Source organism: Lutjanus erythropterus, chromosome 5 (genome assembly GCF_056507025.1).
Source record: "Lutjanus erythropterus isolate fLutEry1 chromosome 5, fLutEry1.hap2, whole genome shotgun sequence".
Taxonomy (NCBI): domain Eukaryota; kingdom Metazoa; phylum Chordata; class Actinopteri; order Lutjaniformes; family Lutjanidae; genus Lutjanus; species Lutjanus erythropterus.
This window is the reverse complement of record NC_139321.1, coordinates 38,009,095-38,028,781: the sequence shown is the minus strand read 5'-3', so window position 1 is coordinate 38,028,781 and position 19,687 is coordinate 38,009,095. Positions and strand designations below refer to the sequence as shown.

The 19,687-nt window shown below is 40.6% G+C and overlaps 1 protein-coding gene across 1 annotated transcript in view; it reads left to right on the top strand.

Moving 5' to 3' along the window:
* The window catches only part of fat4 (FAT atypical cadherin 4), a 166,217-nt gene that overhangs the window by 72,226 nt on the left and 74,304 nt on the right, over positions 1-19,687 (top strand). Inside the window, exon 2 of the mRNA XM_084719787.1 lies at positions 11,702-11,833. Coding sequence (XP_084575913.1) covers positions 11,702-11,833 — 132 coding nt within the window. The remainder of the gene's footprint in view (positions 1-11,701; positions 11,834-19,687) is intronic.

The following is a 19,687-nucleotide window of genomic DNA, read 5'->3' as shown; positions in this document are numbered from 1 at the left end:
AGACGTTGACGAGCCCAGAACCTCTGTGAAACAATACTCTGGTCCAGATGACCCGGTGGGTTATATTCGTTCTGTTGGATTATGTGTCCCACCAGAAACGCTCAGAGGGAACCTCGCTTGGCAAGAGTTTGCAGGGGGTTTGAAGGGGCCTGCTGTAGACAAACAATCTTTTAACAGTTGGTGAAGTGGTCCGCCGAGAGGACAGTGATCTCCTTTATTAAAACCACTTGTCCGACATTGTCTCTCCTCTCTCTCCCCTTGTTGGTTACATAAGGCCAAGGTGCTTTGTGATCGTTTGCAGGCTCCCCTGTTTTGTTTTGTTTTGTCTGTCTCTTTCTCTTCTTTCTCTTTTTTTTTTTGTCTTTCCATGGGACTGCAGCAGATTTTGGGGGGACTTGAGGGGGATATGATCGTATCCTGACTTCTCTCTCGCACAGTGCGTTGAGGTTTGGCCGGCGTCCAGCTTTGTCTGCTCTTTTCCCGGGCACATTCCCATCTCCGGCACGCTCAAATTCCTGTCTCCGGAGCGCGCTTGCACTTTGCTGAGCCTGATGACTGCGGTTGGAAGATGAATTACTGTGCAGGCATTTGTTTGACAGATCCAGCCAGTTGCGATTGTACACGTGTTAAAGAAGCCGTGCGGAAGAGATCAGTTTGACCTTGTCTTAATTATTTAGTTGCGTTTCCTTTTGTTATTAAAAGACAGAGCTGATATGGCACTTCTCTACCTGTGTCTTTGACCCACACTCTTAGAAATAGAAGGCTGAGGTTCTAACCAGAACCATTTGCTGAAGAAGAACCAGTTTTGGAAGACATTGTTCGTTAAAGGTTCTTTCTGGGTGGATTCAAGATAAAACCCTTGGAATATAGAAGGCCTCTCAATAGAACCCCCCTGCATAGGTTCTAGATAAAACCCTCGGAATATGAAATGGTTCTCAGCAGAACCCCCTGGGTGGGTCACAGGTAAAGCCCTTGTAAAGGGTTCCATTAAGAACCCCATTTTCATCCAAAAAAACTTTTTTGGTAGAAAGAGTTCTTCAAGGATTGTTGAAATCCTTGAAGATCTTTGTCCCATAATATGAAAACGTTCTTGGTAGAAACCTCCTTGGTGGGTTGTACGTAAAACCCTTGGAATATAAAAGGGTTCTCAGTGGAAAACCCAGAGAGGGTTTTGGTTGGAACTGTTACACCACAGAAGGGTTCTGCTTATGAATCTCTCACATGGGGTACTGGGTGGAACCTTCCACAGATAGTTCTAGGTAAAACCCTTTATGTTGGGTTCTAGATACAGCTTTCTGAAAGGGTTCCAAGGAGAACCTCTAAAAAAGGGTTCATCAAGGGTTCTTTGTAAGAGTAAGGTTTCCATTAAGAACCATTTTCATTCAAAAACACATTTTTGGAAGAAAGAGTTCTTGTCGAAGTCCTTGAAAAATTATTTTATTGAGGGTTCTTTGTACCGTAATGCAAACAGGTTCTTGGTAGAATCCCCTGCATGGGATCTAGATAAAGCCCCTGAAATATAAAATGATTCTTGGCAGAACCCCCTAGGTGAGTTCAAGATAAAACCCTTGGAATGTGGATGGTTTCTCGATAAAACCCCATGGCGGGTTCGAGATGAAACCACTCAATCAGCAGAACTTCTCAAAGGGGGTTCTGAGTAAAGCCTTACACAGATGGCTCAAGGTATAACCCTTTATCTTGGGTTCTAGGTAGAAATCTCTGAAAGGGTCCCAAGAGGAATCCTTATAAAAGGTTCTCCCACAAAAAAAAGGGTTTTCCTATGAGGACACACTTAAGAATCCTTTATGGTTCTTGTTAGCACCTTTATTTCCACAGAGTGCACAGAACCCATGAGTTCTTGAACTCTCCATAAATCTGGAGCCAAGAGTCTGTGACGTTCCATCTAAACAAGCACAAGGAGAGGCAGAGGAGGAAGTGAAGATGAAGCTGAATAATGATGGTCTTTGTCTGCATATCTCCACAGTTGTAGGAAATGAATTATGTTGAACGTGGCGTTTTATCATCCAGGTCCCACTTTTACAATTTCTCTTCCATAGCAGGGCATTCATCAGACGTGCGTGGATCTTCCCATACGGTTTTCAGATTAAGTCCGGCAAATGCAGATGCGGGCCTGGGCTATTTCTAGATGGTCGGTAATCCATTTTCAAAGTTGAGAGGATGACAGATTCCTCCATACAATACAGAGGCTCTTAAACAGAGCAGGGACTTTGGGGAAGGTATGATTTTCCAATGTGCAGGGAGCAGTGGCAGACTCAGGCTGTCTGAGGGGCAGGGGCGAAAAAAAAAGGGCACCAGCTGTACGTGGTGGGGCATCAGCATGGTGAAAATCTTATGTATTCATGTTTTGTTCACTAGAAGAGCACCTTCGAGGGCATTTTACCACATTTTGTGCAGAAGGGCATCCCAGATAGCACTTTGCCATGTTTTGTCCACTAGAAGGGCACCCAAGAGAGCATTTTGTCATTTATTGTCCACTGGAAGGGCACTTCAGAGGGTACTTTGCCACATTTCGCCCACTAGAAGGTCACTTCAGAGGACAGTTTACCACTTCTTGTCCACTGGCAGGGCACCCAGAAGGCATTTAATTCCATTTTATCTACCATAGCAGCATCCAAAAGGGTGCTTTTGCCTAGTTTTAGAACATGGGGGCACTGTGGGGGACGATCACCACCCCCCCAGCCCCTAACTTGAGTCTGCCAGTGGCTGAGAGTTTGTTAGAAGTCCCTGCGAGTTTATAACTTTGTTAAATCAGTTGTAAGAATGTTTTGTCCACTAGAAGGGCACCTTAGAGGACACGTCATCATATTTTGTCCACTAAAAGGACACCCCAGAAGGCATTTTGTCCTGTTCCCCAGTAGAAGGGTAGCTTACAGGGCACTTTACCACATCTTGCCCACTAGAAGGGCACTTCAGAGGACAGTTTACCACATCTTGTCCACTGAAAGGGCACTTTAGAGGCCACTTTACCACAATTTGTCCACTAGAAGGGCACCCAGTAGGCTGGATACTACTATAGCCACATTTAAAAGGGTACGTTTGCACCAGGAGAAACAGTCACCCCCTTTGCACCCAACTTGAGTCTACCAGTGGCAGAAAGTTTGTTAGAAGTTCCTGAGAGTGTAAAACTTTGTTAAAGCAGTTGTGAGAATGTCCTTACTGACTTGTATGGGTGCGGTTTTTCGAAGGTTTCCCAGTCAGCGGTCGGAAGGGATGTAACCTCTCCGTCTGAATATGAGAAGGCTCGGTGATGACTCTCCTTCTCCCTCTGAGAAGCACAGCAATCGGAGCCTTCGTATTTTCCTGCTTCTGTTGGAATACTCTGCTGACCGGCCCAAGCTGTACCAGCCTTTGCCTCGTCTCAAAGCACTGTCCTCACATTACACAAGGCCCAGCTGGGGCATTAGACTAATGTAACCTTAGATAACCATCCTGTCATTGTAAACAAACAGTGTACTATACCTCAGATTGGATTAGTTTGGGATATTTGTTAATTATATGTCGATGGAATCAGCACATTTCAAAGGTTTTTAGTATTGATTCTTTATATGGCATTGCAAAAATTCCTTTGTGCCGTTTAGCTGTTTATACTGCGCCAAAGCCTGAGTAATTTCTTTTAACAGCATATGATTCTGGCTCTGGCTCTATGATGAAGTGTTATATTTGGAATTGCTTTGTGATCCCAGATTTTTTTTGTCATAAGCAAAAAATGGATGATGCAAAGTGGAATCATTCAATCTCAGAGGCCAAGTATAATGAGAGCTGGAAGTCGGTGCTTCCCCCAACCCTTGACCCCGACTCGTCAACAGCATCTAATCAGACGTTCAATCATTTTGAAATGATTATTTCCTGCAGGAGGAGCACCCTGCTCCAGTTTTTACGATCAGATGAGCTCAACGTTTACAGGCCAACTGTTGCATCAGTTGCACTCGGAGGTTACATTTTTTTCAGCGAGGTCTGCTTTGGAAGAAATGCTCGTGCTAATGATGTGAATTTTAACCTCTTTGACTCAGAGGTTCACAGCGTTCAACGGAGCAAGCATGCACCGTATTACTCATCTGTAATGCAAACCATTCCTCACTTAATTAATCAGACCCTCTGGTTATTAAAGAGTAACTGACAAAATATGTGCGCAGGCTACGTGGGATTGTGCTCAAACAATAGATCTCCTGCTCCCTCAGTGACTTTTCCCTTCTGTCTGTCTGTCTGCAGAGGACTTGGCAGAACTGCAAGTATGAGACGTTTTAAGTGGGAAACATATGAAAACTTGTGCTACCTCCACGTTTTAGATGTTGGGAAAATGGCAAGGGTTGTTTGCTCTCATGGACAAAGGTGATGCTTTTACCTTCAGCTGTAACCAGAACTGCTTCTTCTCACTTTATTACACCGTGGTGGGATGGAAGAATTATTTTGGTATATTCTGTTACTCTTGAGGTCTGTACTTTGATGTCTGCTTGGCCTCCACAAGCAAGTCTTTTTAAAGATGTCTAAATGTGGAGTGTCAGTATTCACGATGAGTTGGGTGAGTTCACCCAAATTGCAAAAGGACATACAATGTGTTCTCAACTAGTTCTAGCCACACAGATAGTTTTGGTTTTGTCCGACTTTGAAACTTCTGCCTCCGCCCAAACACAATGGAGGTTAATCAAGCAATATTACACAAGAGGGTGTGCTGTACTTGCCTCTGTCCTGACCGCATCACTGTCATGCTAATAATGATAATAAACCTCACCCTCAGCTTTAATATTGTGCTTATAAAACAGGTTACCAACAAAATAAAAGATAAAAACAAACTGTATTCTCATTGTTGGGAAATTTTCTCTCAAAATGAAACAGGTTTTGCTAGTGTTATGTCCATTTTCCTTGAAACGCAACAACCAGCAACAGAGATGATTTCTAGTCCAGCCAGCCAACTTGAACTAAAGTTAATGCTTTCTTTAGAATGTGGGATTTCCCAAACTGAATAAATACCACACAAACAAACACAACTGCTTGCATGTCTTTCTAGAATCAGTGTTTTGGTAACTCTGGATAATGCATGGATGGACTGTTTCTTTGTTATAAGTAGTTCCAGTTAGATCTGTGGATTAATCTGCACATATTTTGTATTTTTATCATACTTGGGGTGTAACAAAAATGAAAATCCATCCTCCCTATTTATACTGCGGTCACCACAGAAATTTCAGATATCTCAAAATCTCGGCGCATAAAAACAAAACCATCTGCATGGCTAGATATTATAAGAGGATTGTGGAAAAATATGTGCTTTTGTAATATGGCTGAAATGATGCTTTAAATTTGAATTGTATGAGTGAGGAAGGTGACTAAGACAGCTAAATTATCCCAGCTATCATTGCAGCGTAAATCACATGAGCTGGGAATTTTGCAAGAGAACTAATTTATCACTGCCGAGTACAAGGTCCAGTTTCAGCCTCTTGAACAAATATATTATATTTACATACTTTTTTTCATATTATTAGATTTAGCTGTCTTATTCATGCAGCATAACAAACCTAAGTACTAAGATATTAGAGCATCATGATTAATTAACAGGAATTACAGGAAATAGGTAGGAAAAAGTGGTTAATTTTGCTTTAGCTAAGGCTATCTCACCAGCTAGCCCTAAGCTAAGAGGCCAGAGTGCAGTCACTGCAGTTTGATTAGCATGGACTCTTTATCTGGTCAATTTTCCTCCAAATTTTTCACCTTTGTTTTCCATTTTTACAAATTTGTCATGCTTTCTTCTTCAAAAATTACATATTTCTATGGTATAATGATTTTATATGATAAAACAGATGTCAAAAAGTAGCTGCAGTGATTACAGTTAATGTTACTGCTACTCTGCTAAGCTAGGCCAATTTCCGTTGATTAGCTCCTCATCTAGTGTTATTTTGCCTTCAATATGATTACCTTTACTTACTGCTTGTATCCTTGTGGTTTAACAAACTAAACTATTAATATGTTGGAGCATCAAAATTAATTAATCAATTACAGGAAACAAGTAGAAGATCATGAGTAAATTAGCTTTAGCTAAGGCTATCTTGCCAGCTAGCTCACCAGCTGGCTAAAACACCAGAGTGCCCTGCAGTTTGATTTTTGCTTTTGTTCTCTAGTTTTACACATTTTCCATAAACTTTTTCCCCAAAATTACACATATCTGTGGTGTAAGAATTCTGCATGGTAAAGCGGTCAAAAAGAGGCTGCAACAATGACTGCTACTATGCTAAGCTACTCCAATTACCTTTGAGTAGGACTCTCTATCTGTTTTCTCCAATATGGTTCTTTGACTGAGAAAATAGACTATATTACATAACATAAAGCTCAGACATCTAAATTATCCCACCTGTCATTCCTGCGTATATCACATAAGCTTCTGGGATTTTGCAACAAGATTAATTTATCACTGCTGAGTTCAAGCTCCAGTCTCAACCTCTTGGACAAATATATTCCATCACTTAAGGTCTCATAATCGACAGCGCTCAGGAACCACTTGACGCGTGAATCATTCATACCGCCCCATAAATAATAAAACCCTGGCAGCCAGCGAGCAGCACCTGCAACTTGAAACAGTAGTTCGTGAAACACAATCTTTTACCTTGTAAACTAATGTGTTTCACCTGCCTCGGCCGGGGCGTCTGGGTCCGCCGCAGACAGGTAGAGGGAACAAAAACCTCTCTTCCTGCTCCTCTCAGCCTCCCCCCTCCTGACCTTGCTTCCTCTTCCTCCAATGAATTTTTCACCAAAGCTCTTTGATATATTCCTGTCCCATGGGAACCTGGGCAATGCAAACTGGAAGCATGAGGCGTAATTATTTCTCAAAACCGCACTTCTACCCTAATTAGTTCACTCCTCAGAAGTGGGCCTTGCATTATTTACACATCAAGGGGACACACAGGGCGGGAGATAAATATTCATTGTTTGTTGACTTTGCCCCGGTCCCTCGGCTCAGGCACAAGTTGAGTCAAGAGCCCGCTGTCATTGTGGCTTGTTTATGCGACTTCTGCATCGCTGGTGCCCGGGACATAATCTGGCTTGTTCTTCTGTAATTATCTCCACTCATGCAGACACGCAGACACCGATTCAGAGTCGGTTTAATAAGTGGACAACATCCTCGCCCTGGCACAAGCAGATCAGATGAATAAGGGCTCAGTGATGAGATATGTTGTAATTACGACCTTGCGCAGACTTGCCCTTCTGCGGTCATAGCAGTAAACAGCGAAGAAGCATGTTTTATTCAGCCAGACTCTGACACCATTTCAGCCATGTCTCCCTAAAGCCTCTTGTTCTGGGTCATCTTTAATGAACTAAGTTTTTTTTTTCCCTAAAAGAAGTCAGTGGAACAGTGGAAACTCTTACCATGCTGGGGAAGTAACAGATTATATGTAATGAGATTACATAATCAGGATAGGACAAAAACTGCCATTTCTGTAACTATAGTTACAGAAAAAAATTATCAGATTACAGATAATTTAGTAAAATTACAATTTTAAAAACGCATTTAAAAATAAAAAAGTACTACCATGCACAGTGAGAACACATGATAGTCTCACAACACCACTGTGGTGTCAAACCTGTGTATCTTATAGTCAATCCATTATTGTGGCTTCAAGTGGGAAAAAAAGTTACTCTGGGTGGAAAGTTTCACCATTTGTCTTTAAATCAGGAAGGAGGGACAACCTCACAGTAGAGTGGCAGTTCTTCCTTCAGCTGTGAAAATACTGTCATCATCCAAGGACTCAACGTTTAATTTAAATAAAAATTTAAAGGAACACCAACCGCTAACATTAGCTACACAGACAACCACTAACATTTGCTACACAGACCATTGTACTTGAAATTTTAGCATGAATCACTACTTAACAAAGTACATTTAAATGTGCAAACCTACAGCTATAAATGTTAATGTGATTTCACACATAACAAATTATTAATAACCTACAACAAGCATAAAACATTATATTAGACTGAACAATTTGCCGTAATTATTATTGAGGTAATCCAAAAGTAACGGAAAGTAATCAAGTTGAACATTGTGAGACTTGGATTAGGTTACTGACTACATTTTAAAATAACTCCCTGGCTGTTACAGAGGGTTTCCTGCTTCTGTTGGTAGCAGATTTGTTGGACATATGAAGTCTGTTTTTCCTGTCACTAGCTGGATATGAATAGACGGCTGTATCTGACCCCCAGCCTCGGTGGTCATATGGCCTTGAGGCCCATTGTCTGCTCTGTAAATCCCCACTGGGAAACTCTTGTTGCCTCGAAAAGCTGCACTGCATTGTCGACTTTTGACAACTGTTCTCTTCCCATTTCCCATTTCATCTCACTAATGCATGGCTTCATCTCTGTGTGTGTGTGTGTGTGTGTGTGTGTTTCAGGGGGTTGTGAAAGAGAGGTGGGGGCAGTCTTGTGATGCCTGGCACTAGAATTACCATAATCACTGTCAACATTAATGGAGATCCTATCGCTGGAGAATTTAAACACGGCTTTTCCATATTTATAGAGGCAATAAACAGAGAATGCGCAGCAAAATGTCTGTTATGATTCAAAAGCGAGCCGTGTTTACTGGCTTTGAAATGCATATTTGGGTTAGTGGATGAGGCGGAGGGGATCGCAGTTTAAGTTGTGGGATAGGAGTGGAAATGTAATATTGCCACACCAGACACAGAACATCTGAAACCATAAATGTCTCACTCTCACTGTCTCCAGGGTTTCCACTTTCCCTCGGATATTTGCATAGCTGTGCTTGCGTAACAGCCGCTCTGTCCCACCATAGGTGCTGTTGGGTTGGTTTGACTCCTGCTGGAACTGTAGCAGCAAATGTATTCTGATGCACAAATTTGCTCTTGTATTTCGCAAAGGCCTGAGCTGAAAAGTCTATCATTCATCCATCAGAGGTTTTTAGCTGCGCTCATGAGGCTTGTCAGGCATAGCACCTATGGATATGATTGGCTGTTTATGAGCCAGGGAGTGAGCACATGTAGGGTTTGTCTGTTTGCTATTTTGTGCTTTAATGGCAGTTTGCATTAATGCATTAAAATGAAACAACTGGACATTTTATCAAACTGCTTTCTTATTGCTGTTGATGACAAATATCACTATCATTTATCATTTATATTTCTTGTAATTCTGATGCTCTTTGTGTGTCGCATCAAACAAACTGGCCCACAGCATTCCACTTAGTACTGAGATCTAGAAAGAAAATTACTATTTGTATGGCTTTGCTTACAACCAATCACTGCAAGCGTTCCTTCAATTTAATGTGACATGTAAGTGGCCCACTACTGCAACTGCAACTAGCAGCATGTGGTGGTGAGGTCGAGCACAGTGCATGTGACTGAGTTGGCAGTTCAGTGTGCTGAAATGCCACCAAAAAAAAAAAAAAAGCAATGACAGAAGGACTCTTGTGGTGTCAGAATCACTTTAAGGATACTGGTATTTGTACTAGTATTGCAGTTTTTTAAAAAATTACCCAGGCCTAGTTCCAGTTCATTCCAGAGGTGTTGGACTGGCTCTGTGCTGGCCAGTCAAGTTCTTCCACACCAAACTGGGAAAGCCATTTCTTTGTGGACCTGGCTCTGTGCGCAGGAGCATTGTCATGGAACAGGAAAGGGTCTTCCCCAAATTGTTGTTTAGAGCACACTGTTGTATAAAAAAACTGTATACTGTCGCTTTAGGATTTCCCTGAATTGAAACTGAGACGCCAATCCAAAATCATGACAAACAAAAGCACAAAAAGGCATGTGAGAAGGGGCATCCACATACTTTTGGCCATGTAACGTATTAACCGCAGGCTAGGATGGTGACGGAGGGTTTTCTAAGTGTGGTGGGAGAACTGCTGGGGGTCCCTGAGTGGGCTCCTGTGGTCTTTTGTAAAATGAGGAAATCTGAAACGTTACTTTAATTTGCTTAAAATCACATAATTTATATAAACAATTGATCTAATCATAGGTTTGACTCTCACCACCGCTGTGTCTGTATTAAATCTAGATTATCAGAGTATCACTACATTGGACGAAGTTTATCCACATGGGGGGTCTGTGGTCTACAGTAATGTCTGTTTATTTTGGTTTCTAAGACATGAAAGTGAAAATCCCTTAGCTGCAGTTAGTTTGTTCTCCTGTTACACTAACTGTAAGTCTCTATGGAAAAGAGCCTCAAGTCAATTTGTATATTGTACACTTTCCATGAGTTCCTCTGACAGTAGGGTATATGAGGTCTACTATGGACCCACAATGCAGTTCACTAGATGATGTTAGCTTAGGCAGTTAAACAAGTGGGTATTGTATCTGGAATAGTACCAGCACCACTACAGTAGCTCTAATAACACAATGAACAACTGTTCTGTCCGTTTTAGCTAATGGGCTAATTTAATATTTTAATTTTTAATTAAATGAGTTTAAAAATGTGATTTAAAGGTGGCTTAAGCACCTCAAACCACATGAATTCAATAAGACTGAGGCAGAAATGGCAGCGACTGCTCCTCTGCTAAGCTAGGCTACTTACCTTTCAGTTTATTTGGTGTTGCTGTTTCATATAATGATTGAATGAAGTTACTGCCTACTTCACATAAAGCCAATTATTAAGATGTTGGAGCATCAGATCATTCAGTTACATGAAACTGGCTGGAAAATGTGGGTAAATTAGCCTTAACTAAGGCTATCCAACCTGCTAGCCCTAAACCAGCTGCAGTTTGATTTGTGCCTTTAATTTTTTATTTCTTATTTTACATGCCTTTTCTCCCCAGATTAAATATTTTTATAGTACAATAATTTTATAAGGTAAAGGTAGTTAGGTAGTTTAATAATCTCAATTACCAAAGCACCAAAATTGAGTTTTCATTCACAGGAAACAGGTAGGAAAAAGTTACTTAAAAAGCTAGCGCTAGTTAAGGCTATCTCACCAGCTAGCCCTAAGCTAACTAGCTAGAGAGCACACACTGCTGTTTGATTTTTGCCCTTGTTTTCTCCCAAAATTCCACACTTTTATGTTATGTTTTTATTTGGTAAAAGTTGCAGTGTTGACAGTTAGCATTAAGGCTACTCTGCTAATCTTGGTCAATTACTTACCTACCTAGTGAGGACTATCTTTTGTTACTTTTTTCCTCCAATATGATTACATATAGCTAAGTGCTTTATTAATTACTCTGCTGTTGGAGCATAAAAACTGAGTTTTCAATTATAGGAAACAAGAAAAACTGCTGAGCTTTAGCTAAGTCTGTCTCACTAGCTAGCTGTAAGTCCAATCATTGCCATTTTAGCTCTGTTTTCGAGCAGATTTACATGCTGTTTCTCCCAAAACATTAATATTTCAATGGCATATAAAATGTATACAGTTAAACAGATGTTAAAAGAATGCGGTCTTTATTCACTGTTGACCAAATGTGTAGTTTGGCTTTAAGTTACAGACTATTACATCTAAATAAATGATATTTGGATTAAATAAGAATTCAGTCACTTTTTGACCTTTCAACTCAATCTACTACACTTCATCATTTCACACTTTCCCTCTGTGGCGTCTCTGGAGTCAAAGAATGATAACTTTCCCCTGTTTGCAGCGTCTTCATCATCTGAAATCGAAGATGGACTTTTTTTTTTTTTCTTTGCAGTGGTCCTAACAGCTGTAGCAGGCTGTGTTTGGCAGAGCGTTAACGGAAACTGTGGTGTTTATTCTTCCTCTGCAGGTGGAGATCACGCTGCAGGACGTCAATGACAACCCGCCTGTTTTCCCTAATGATATTCTTGATGTGACCATTGAGGAGAACGTCGGAGATGGCTTCAAGATAATGCAGCTAACAGCCACGGATGCAGACGAGGTAATGGCTCCCCAAGTTTCTATTCTGTCTGACAGTGTTTTTGTACTTTTCTGTGCCCGTTTTCCAGTCCACTGCTTTCAGAATAGATATCCTGGGAGTGATTTGAATTAAAAATATGCTCTAAATTTTTGTTCCTACAGTGTAGAAACCACTATAGATTCAAATGAGGCCAACGCAGCTATCAATATTGAAATGGAGTAAAGTCGACATTTAGTATCTTTACATTGGACCATTTTCTTGCCAAAAAAAATCGCAGATATTCAGGGCAGAAAAGCAGTTTAAACAGCATTAAGGCTGTTGTAGGAAACTGTCTGGCCCTGGGGAACCTGTAATATTTACTGGAAAGGTGAGAGTGGTAGCACATTCATCATTATTCTGATAAAGAAAGCAAGTAAAAATGTATTTTTACAGCACTTACCAAAACAAAATTTACACAGGATTTCACAATTAAAACAGCTGAGCTTAAACAGACAATATAGAGATAAAATTAAAGTCTTACTACAAATGCATCCACTAATAAATGTCTTTTAAAATGTAATTTTAGTTAGATAACCTAATTGTAAAAAGTAAACTATGCAGAAGTTTAGGGGCAAAGACAGCAAACACATTTTATGCCCAACTCTGGAGACCGATGAGGGACTTCAGGTCCAAATATGGACCCAAAAACTCTGTGGAAATTACTTGCATATTAGCAGTGGAGTGAACAGTTGTTGTCTGTTGTGGGCATTTCATAGAGTCAAGCCCCAGGAGGAATTTATGAAGTTATTAGTTGAACAGAAAATATGATTTCAGACACATTGAGCATCAGATTAGGGAACAACTGCACAATGTCAGAGTACATCCACTAAAAGTGCTTGTTTTGCCAGCGGCAGGCTCAGATTGTTATCCCAAGAATCTGACAACATTATAGAAATTATCCCTACAAAAACAGACCTTTTTTTTAAAGAGTAATAAATGTTTGGTTTAACCAGAAACAGCAGTTTTATTGCTCTCGCCAAACTAACCAGACTTCCTTTACAAAATGCTAATTTTAACACCATCGTCGTCATCTTCATTCAAACTCAACAGAAACAAAATAAAACTGACTAAAAACATCTTGCCGCATGCAGCAGCCAATGATGCAAGATCTACCGTTAATGAAAAAACTACCAATTATGTAATTGTTTTTTTCTGTTCTTAAAGGGATAGTTCACCCAAAAATGAAAATTCTGTTGTTATATACTCAATCTCATGCTGATTGAAGGTTGGGTTTAGATTTTTAGTCCACAAAACACAGGAAAACAGCACTGCAGAACCTCCCAAACAATGGAAGTGAATGCTGACTACTGTTCAAATGTAAAAAAAAAAAAAAAAAAAAAACAGAACAAAATAACAGAATAAAAACATAAAATGCCTCCATACTGCTCATCTAGTGAGATCCAAATCTTCTAAAAACCCCAACATGCCAAGTTGACTAAAAGATGTTATTTCCACCATGTTTTTAGCCTGAATATTCACTGTAGATCCTTACCTTGGAGCCAGGTCACGTGCACATACACACTGTCTGAGACTTGGATTACACCAGATGAGCAGTGTGGAAACTAGTCAACATTCACTTCCATTGTTTGGTAGATTCTGCAGCACTGTTTTCCTGTGAAACTCCAGCAAAGTTTTGTAGACTAACAGACTAAACCCCACCTTCAGTTGGCATGAGGGCGAGCAGATAATGACTGAATTTCCATTTTTGAGTGAACTATCCCTTTAGTGTAATGAAAGTCAATATTGTGATACTTATGCCAATAATGTAATAATTTCTGAACCAATAACATAACAAGTTTTAACCCATAATACATGCTAATTATTACATCAACGGTTAGGTTAAAGAAAAATAGCCGACAATGTAATGACACAGCTGTACTTATATCACTTTATTTAAGTTATATTATTATTGGCTACTAAGTTTCACACTTCCATGATACTTCTGTTGAATGTGAGTTTTCAGATTTAGGGATCAGGATCAGTCAGGTTTTTGAGCAGCTCTGTGAAAGAAACAACATTAAAGGTAAGTGTGATGGTAGTCTGACACTTGATCATGAATAAAACTGAAACGTAGTGATATTATTATATTATTGACTGCAGTTATTAATGATTTTAGTTAAAAAATGTTATTATTTTATTAGTCTATTATTATATTTTCAACTTTTATTACATAAAGAACAGAAAAAATATCTTATTTGGCAGTTGATGGTAGTTCTATATTACTGGCTGCAGCAGCTCATTTTTCTACCTCTCCAACAATCACTAACTCTGGTTTGGTTCAAATACAAGGCATTAGATGTGATTAGCTACCCTTTAACCCATGAACTTTGTCAACACACAGTGACACAAAGTGGCCAAGACAGACTGAGCGACCTTTACCTTCATACAGTAACACAAACACATCAACGACCACTTTAAAGCAATCTGCCTTCATGCTTTTTTCTCCTCTCTACGCACACAGAATCGTCCTTTTCTGTCTCGCGTGTTGACGTTATCTGAGACGTGTTGAGGCCACCGGTGTCACAGAGCCTGAAGGAGTGCAGCCAGCGATTGATTTTTCGTCCTGCTGCTCTGATAGTCCCTCCGCGGTCCCCATAGTTCACATTACATCACCGGCTTCACTCTCAATTAGTTAAAGGCTCCATCTTTAGCTGCTTTAGGCAGGATATGGACATTAAATCCTGCAGTGAGCGAAACGCAGGCGCTGCCGGCATCTCCAAGGTCTGCGGTCCCTCACCCATGCCAAAGGACACAGTTGAAGTGGATGGAAAAAGTCAGGCCATAGAGGGGAGAGAGATTAGAAAGAGTGAATATGGACTCAAATTTAATGTTAACTTATGAGGCCACACGTCTTTTATTGCACAGCTGTTGCCTCACCCCCTCCTCTCCGCTCCGAATGTGAGAAAAGTCGTACAAAGTCTCACTTCTGGCCATTTTTCTTTTGTCGGGATACTATATCGACTGTAAATCTCAGAGCTGGAGGCAGGTCAGTCTTTTCAGTTTGGGGATTTTAAGGACATTATTTGATTATTTTCTTTTTTTTTTTCCAGCGCCAAAGTATTTACAGCTTTGATGTAGAAAGGTTTAGCACATGGTATCCAAATCAAACTGTGCTGTTGTTCACTTTTTCCTCATATCTCAATTTAAAAGGAGGGTCAGCACAAGCTGTGGTCCATGAGATGAGATGTAGAGTTCACCCCAGAAATCAAAAACACATATTCTTCCTCTGGTCTGTAGTGTTGTTCATACTTTTATATTGTCTTGGTGTGTTCTACCAAGTTTTGGAGCCGTAGCGATGTCTGCTTTCTTTCCCTCAAAACACCTCAAAACTCAATCCACAGACTTTGTTGTGAGTAGTTTCATGTAGGAACAACTTTATTTCTACAGTAGAATCTACTGGAATTACCGTCTCATCATGATTTATGAAAATAAATAGGGCTTAGTCTGTTAGCTCAATGCTAACATATAATTGGAATTCATATTGACATGCTAATGGCAATTAGCATCACAGCTGCAGTAATATTATCTCAACAAATGGATCAATTTTACTTCACATGTTAAACATAAAATAACATGCGTGTTCGTACTTTTCACCATATAGTTCCTCTGCTCTATGGAAATTAACTTATAGCTGCTGACTTCACATTGTTAATTCAATCTGTGTCTCAGCACTCCATAATGACCAACTACAGCAACCTCAAAGGGTCAAAACTCAAAAATGGCAATGGGAAATACAGCTAGTGTGCCAGGAGCAGGAAGCACACATATTTTTGTTTTACATTTTATTTTTTGTTCATTGTTGTTATATATTTTATTTTATTTACTACGTTTTATGCAGACCAGGGTCTTAAAAGGATGGGTTTCAATTTTAATTTCTAATGTGAAGGATGCTAATTTACGGCACACATTTGTGCTGTATGCAGTTTTCAGGGAATCAGTAATTTTGGTATAAGATGTTATTTTATTCATTTGTTTTATTGGACTAGCTTGATGAGCAGGAACAGCTAAATGTAATTTGCCGATTTTATATGCAGTACATCAGTGATGCTGCTGAAATAAACCTCAGAAAGACTGACTGATGTGATGTGCATCGTTTCTGGAAACAGGAATATCTGTGGTTATGATTCATGTATTTTTCACATGGGAAAGTATTAAAAAAGCAAACAAAAATTGCAAAAAAATCATAATATTGACTCACAATGCCAAGATCTCTACAACTGATATCTCCAAAACTTTGTAACTCCCACCAAAACTATCCAGATAGATAAACAGCATGACAGGCCAGAAGAAAAATGTGTATTTTTGATTTTAGGGCGAACTATTCCTTTAAGGCTTTTAGCGACTTGTAGAAACTCATTCACTGAGTCATCCAAATCATCAATTTAAAACGCTTTCCTTGTTGAGGAAGTCACATTTTGCTTCCAAACGGGAATTCAAATGCAAAAGAAAACATAGACGCTCTTAAAGAGAATGTAGAGGAGCCTTTTTAGGAATTACAGATTCTAGAGATGTTTACTCCAAACTTCAGTGCAGCCATGAATAGGTTGCTAAATAGAAGCCTGTACTTCATTCCAGCTCTCACTCGGAGCCAGATATGAGGCCAGCCAAGTCTTTGCCCACATCCTTACGCAGGAAACTTAAGTTGCGCTGACACTAAGCGTACGGAACGTGTTTGGAGCCCTTGTTGAGAAAGCCACATGTGTGAGCCAGTGCAGAGTAGCCAAGAGTGCAAGCTGTTGGCCAGCTGACGGGCTGAATTCAGACATCATAATGATCCCATCCAATTTAACAGTGCTACATGTGGGATTCATGTGTTGAGGGTATTAAAATGCTGTTTCTACGCATCCGTTTTTTTTCGCTACGCCCATTTCCACCCCGAAAAAGAAGGAAGAGTATGCATTGGGGTCGAGAGAAAATCAATATGAAACTTTGCTGTTTTGTTTGACGCAGCCTAGGCCTCTCTGAGAATGTTTCTCACCTCATTTGAAAGAAATATGCTGCCTTTTGTGCTTTTGGAAAGGCTGTGAATGTTTTTATTAGAATCCTGACCTTATGTGGAAAATATGTCACAGGTAAAAACCCTTCTTAATGAAGAAAAGTGCAACAATGGGTGTTTTTAGGAGAGGACTCAGAAAGCCTCAAAATGAACGGTAATGTGTTCCAGAGGCACACACGCCCACTTCAAGACGCTTTTTTTGTGGCTGTGAATGTGTTCAAAACAGATTTCCTAAGCAGCAGTGCGGCCGGTCGGGCTTTTATCTTCTCAGTGACAACACTCCTGCTTGTTTTTCAGGAGTCTGTGTTATGATTGGCTTGCTTGTTCGGTGCTGTTGCATACAGGAAGCTCGCTATCCCCGCCGGCGCTGTCTGCTTCGCACCTCTCACTTCTCATAGGAGCTGCGTGCTCCCAAAAACCACTCATCTGCTAAATGAGTTTCCTTCTGCTCCAGTCTGGTACGCTCCGCTCCCTGGAACGCCGCTGTTTAATTGGTCAGGCCCCCCCGCCCTCCTCCTCCTCAAGCAACCCACGGTGTCTTTGGAGATCTGTAAAGTAGTCAAACCCTTGAGTGAAGGTCAAGAGGGCGAGCGGTGTGTGAGTGTGTGTTTGTGTGTGTAAGATCTTAATTACTGATGTTAGTTTAGCTGAGACAGAGAGAAGGGACTAGTAAGAGGAATTAGTGCATTGTAATGAGGGTGAAAGTATTTTTATGTGTGTGAACGCTCGCTCGTGTTCGTAACTTATACAGTGTGTGTTGGACTGTGGCCTGGACGGACCCCCTGCTCAGCCCTCTCCCACCTCCCTTGCTCTGCCTTTGAACCCTATCAGAAAATTAATTGGCAAACCGCGGGTGTTGGGTTCCGGACCGCGGTCCAGGTGGCTGATGGGATTGCCAGATCTGGAGCCACTGATTGATGACAGCAGGGTCCTTAGATGAGCAGAACCTCACTCCGTCGTCCTTGTATCTTTCTTTTTTTTCTTTTTTTTTTTTTTTTTACTGGGTCTGGATCTCTGACCACTTCTCTGGTAATGCAATGAGAGACTGGGGTCGAGAAGACGGAGGTTTTATCCGTCATAAAACCAGGCCACGGGAAACAGATAAGAGCGAGTCATGAACTTGGCCTTACGATATTGACTCCGTCTGAAGCCTCCTGGCAAGCGACCGCCATGTCCAGACTTGTAGGTGCATTAACATTAATGCACAAAGTCTGTTAAAGATAGAGGAGGAAGAGAGTTTTTGTGATAGACATAACTCAGTCTGATCTGTTCCAACATTAACATGAGTAAAATACTGAATTATCTACTGTTAAAATATGTTTCTGGGTAATAAATAGACAATTTAGCACCAGAATCTTGATACGCACTGCCTAGTTTCAGAGTTTCAGGAGCCTGACTTTGGACTTTTCAGATTTGTATGGTATAGAATCTGCCCCGTATGAAGTAGATGATTGTGATTTGCTTCACCAGATCCAAGGCTGGTGAAGCTCTAGAAGGGGGGGCAGACATATCTGTCAGAGCAAATGAAAATGGGAGCTCAGCAGATTTGTCTGGTTCTCAGGCTGGTCATTTTAAAAAAAGAATGTAAAACAGTCTCAGTTCAATGCACAATAGTGGCTAATTAAAACCTTAAAAACTTAAAGGGTCATATCTCTCTGTAAAGGCAAATTTAAACCTACATTTCCCAGTAACTTGGGAGCAGTGGAGAAGTCGAAGAAGTTTGACATTTTATCACTTTATCATGAAAAGTTGCGTCCTTGCACATCCACCAGACATGGGCCACCATTTGCATTAAGCTGAAGTTGTGATTTGTCAGTGTGGCTACTGAAAGTCCAATATTTCCTTATATTTTTAGCTCTGTTTTGGTCTCCACCATCTCTTTAAACAAGCAAATATTTTAACTGAAATGCTCCACTGTTTTCACTGTAGTTTCTAACTTTGTCTGCAAGCAGTTTGGAGCTGCACAGTGGCTGTACAGTGGGTTCATCAGAGCTTTTTTGCCTGTCATGGCTGAAAACGATTGAGAATGAACCAAAACAGTGAGCTGAAAGATGCTAAAACGCTCCATAGAACAAACAGCATCCCAGCAGCATCCTGTGTACCATATTTTTTTAACATACCCAAGCCATACAATAATAGTAGTCATATCACATCCATACATACCCCTTCAGATTACACGTTTTTTTTTCAGTTTTAATGTAAAAATGTTGATCAGTGCAGCTTAAAACATGCAGCAGCAAAGACACAAGAAGGAGAGGATCGTCAGTCATTTTCACCGGAAGCTTTTGCATAAGAAGACACTAGAGGGGCAAAGATGCTAAACAGCAAGGAGCAGCACAACAACAGGGAGTTGGAAAAGTTTAACTTTATGCTAATGTGCTAAAAATAGCGCTTGTGTTCCCGGAGAAAACTGCTTAATTGTACAGGGGAGGGGTGGAATATATAACTTACGTGCTCAGCAAGTACATGCCTGAAAGCTGCAGATTAAGCTCGCCTCTTTGTATCACAACCCACAGCTAACACTCTCCGGCGGCTAATGTTACCCTTCCACATTGTTACATGCATGCAGTTAATGTAAAATATAGTTTGCCATGTGAGCACCATTGTCCACCAAGGCAGTAAATGTGTCAATATGCAGGCACAGCAACAGCTTAATGCAACGCCTCCCCGTATAAGCCTTTCCATTGTCCTGGTGGGATCAAAAAGCATCACGCAAAACAGCAGACATAGTTGAAAGGGTCTCTTTTAGCTTAGCTCTTAACCAGCTGTAACCAGAGCTCAGTCTCACTGAATAGCAGTAGCTTTTTGATGTTGCTTTTTCTTTTTGGCTGAAGACACAG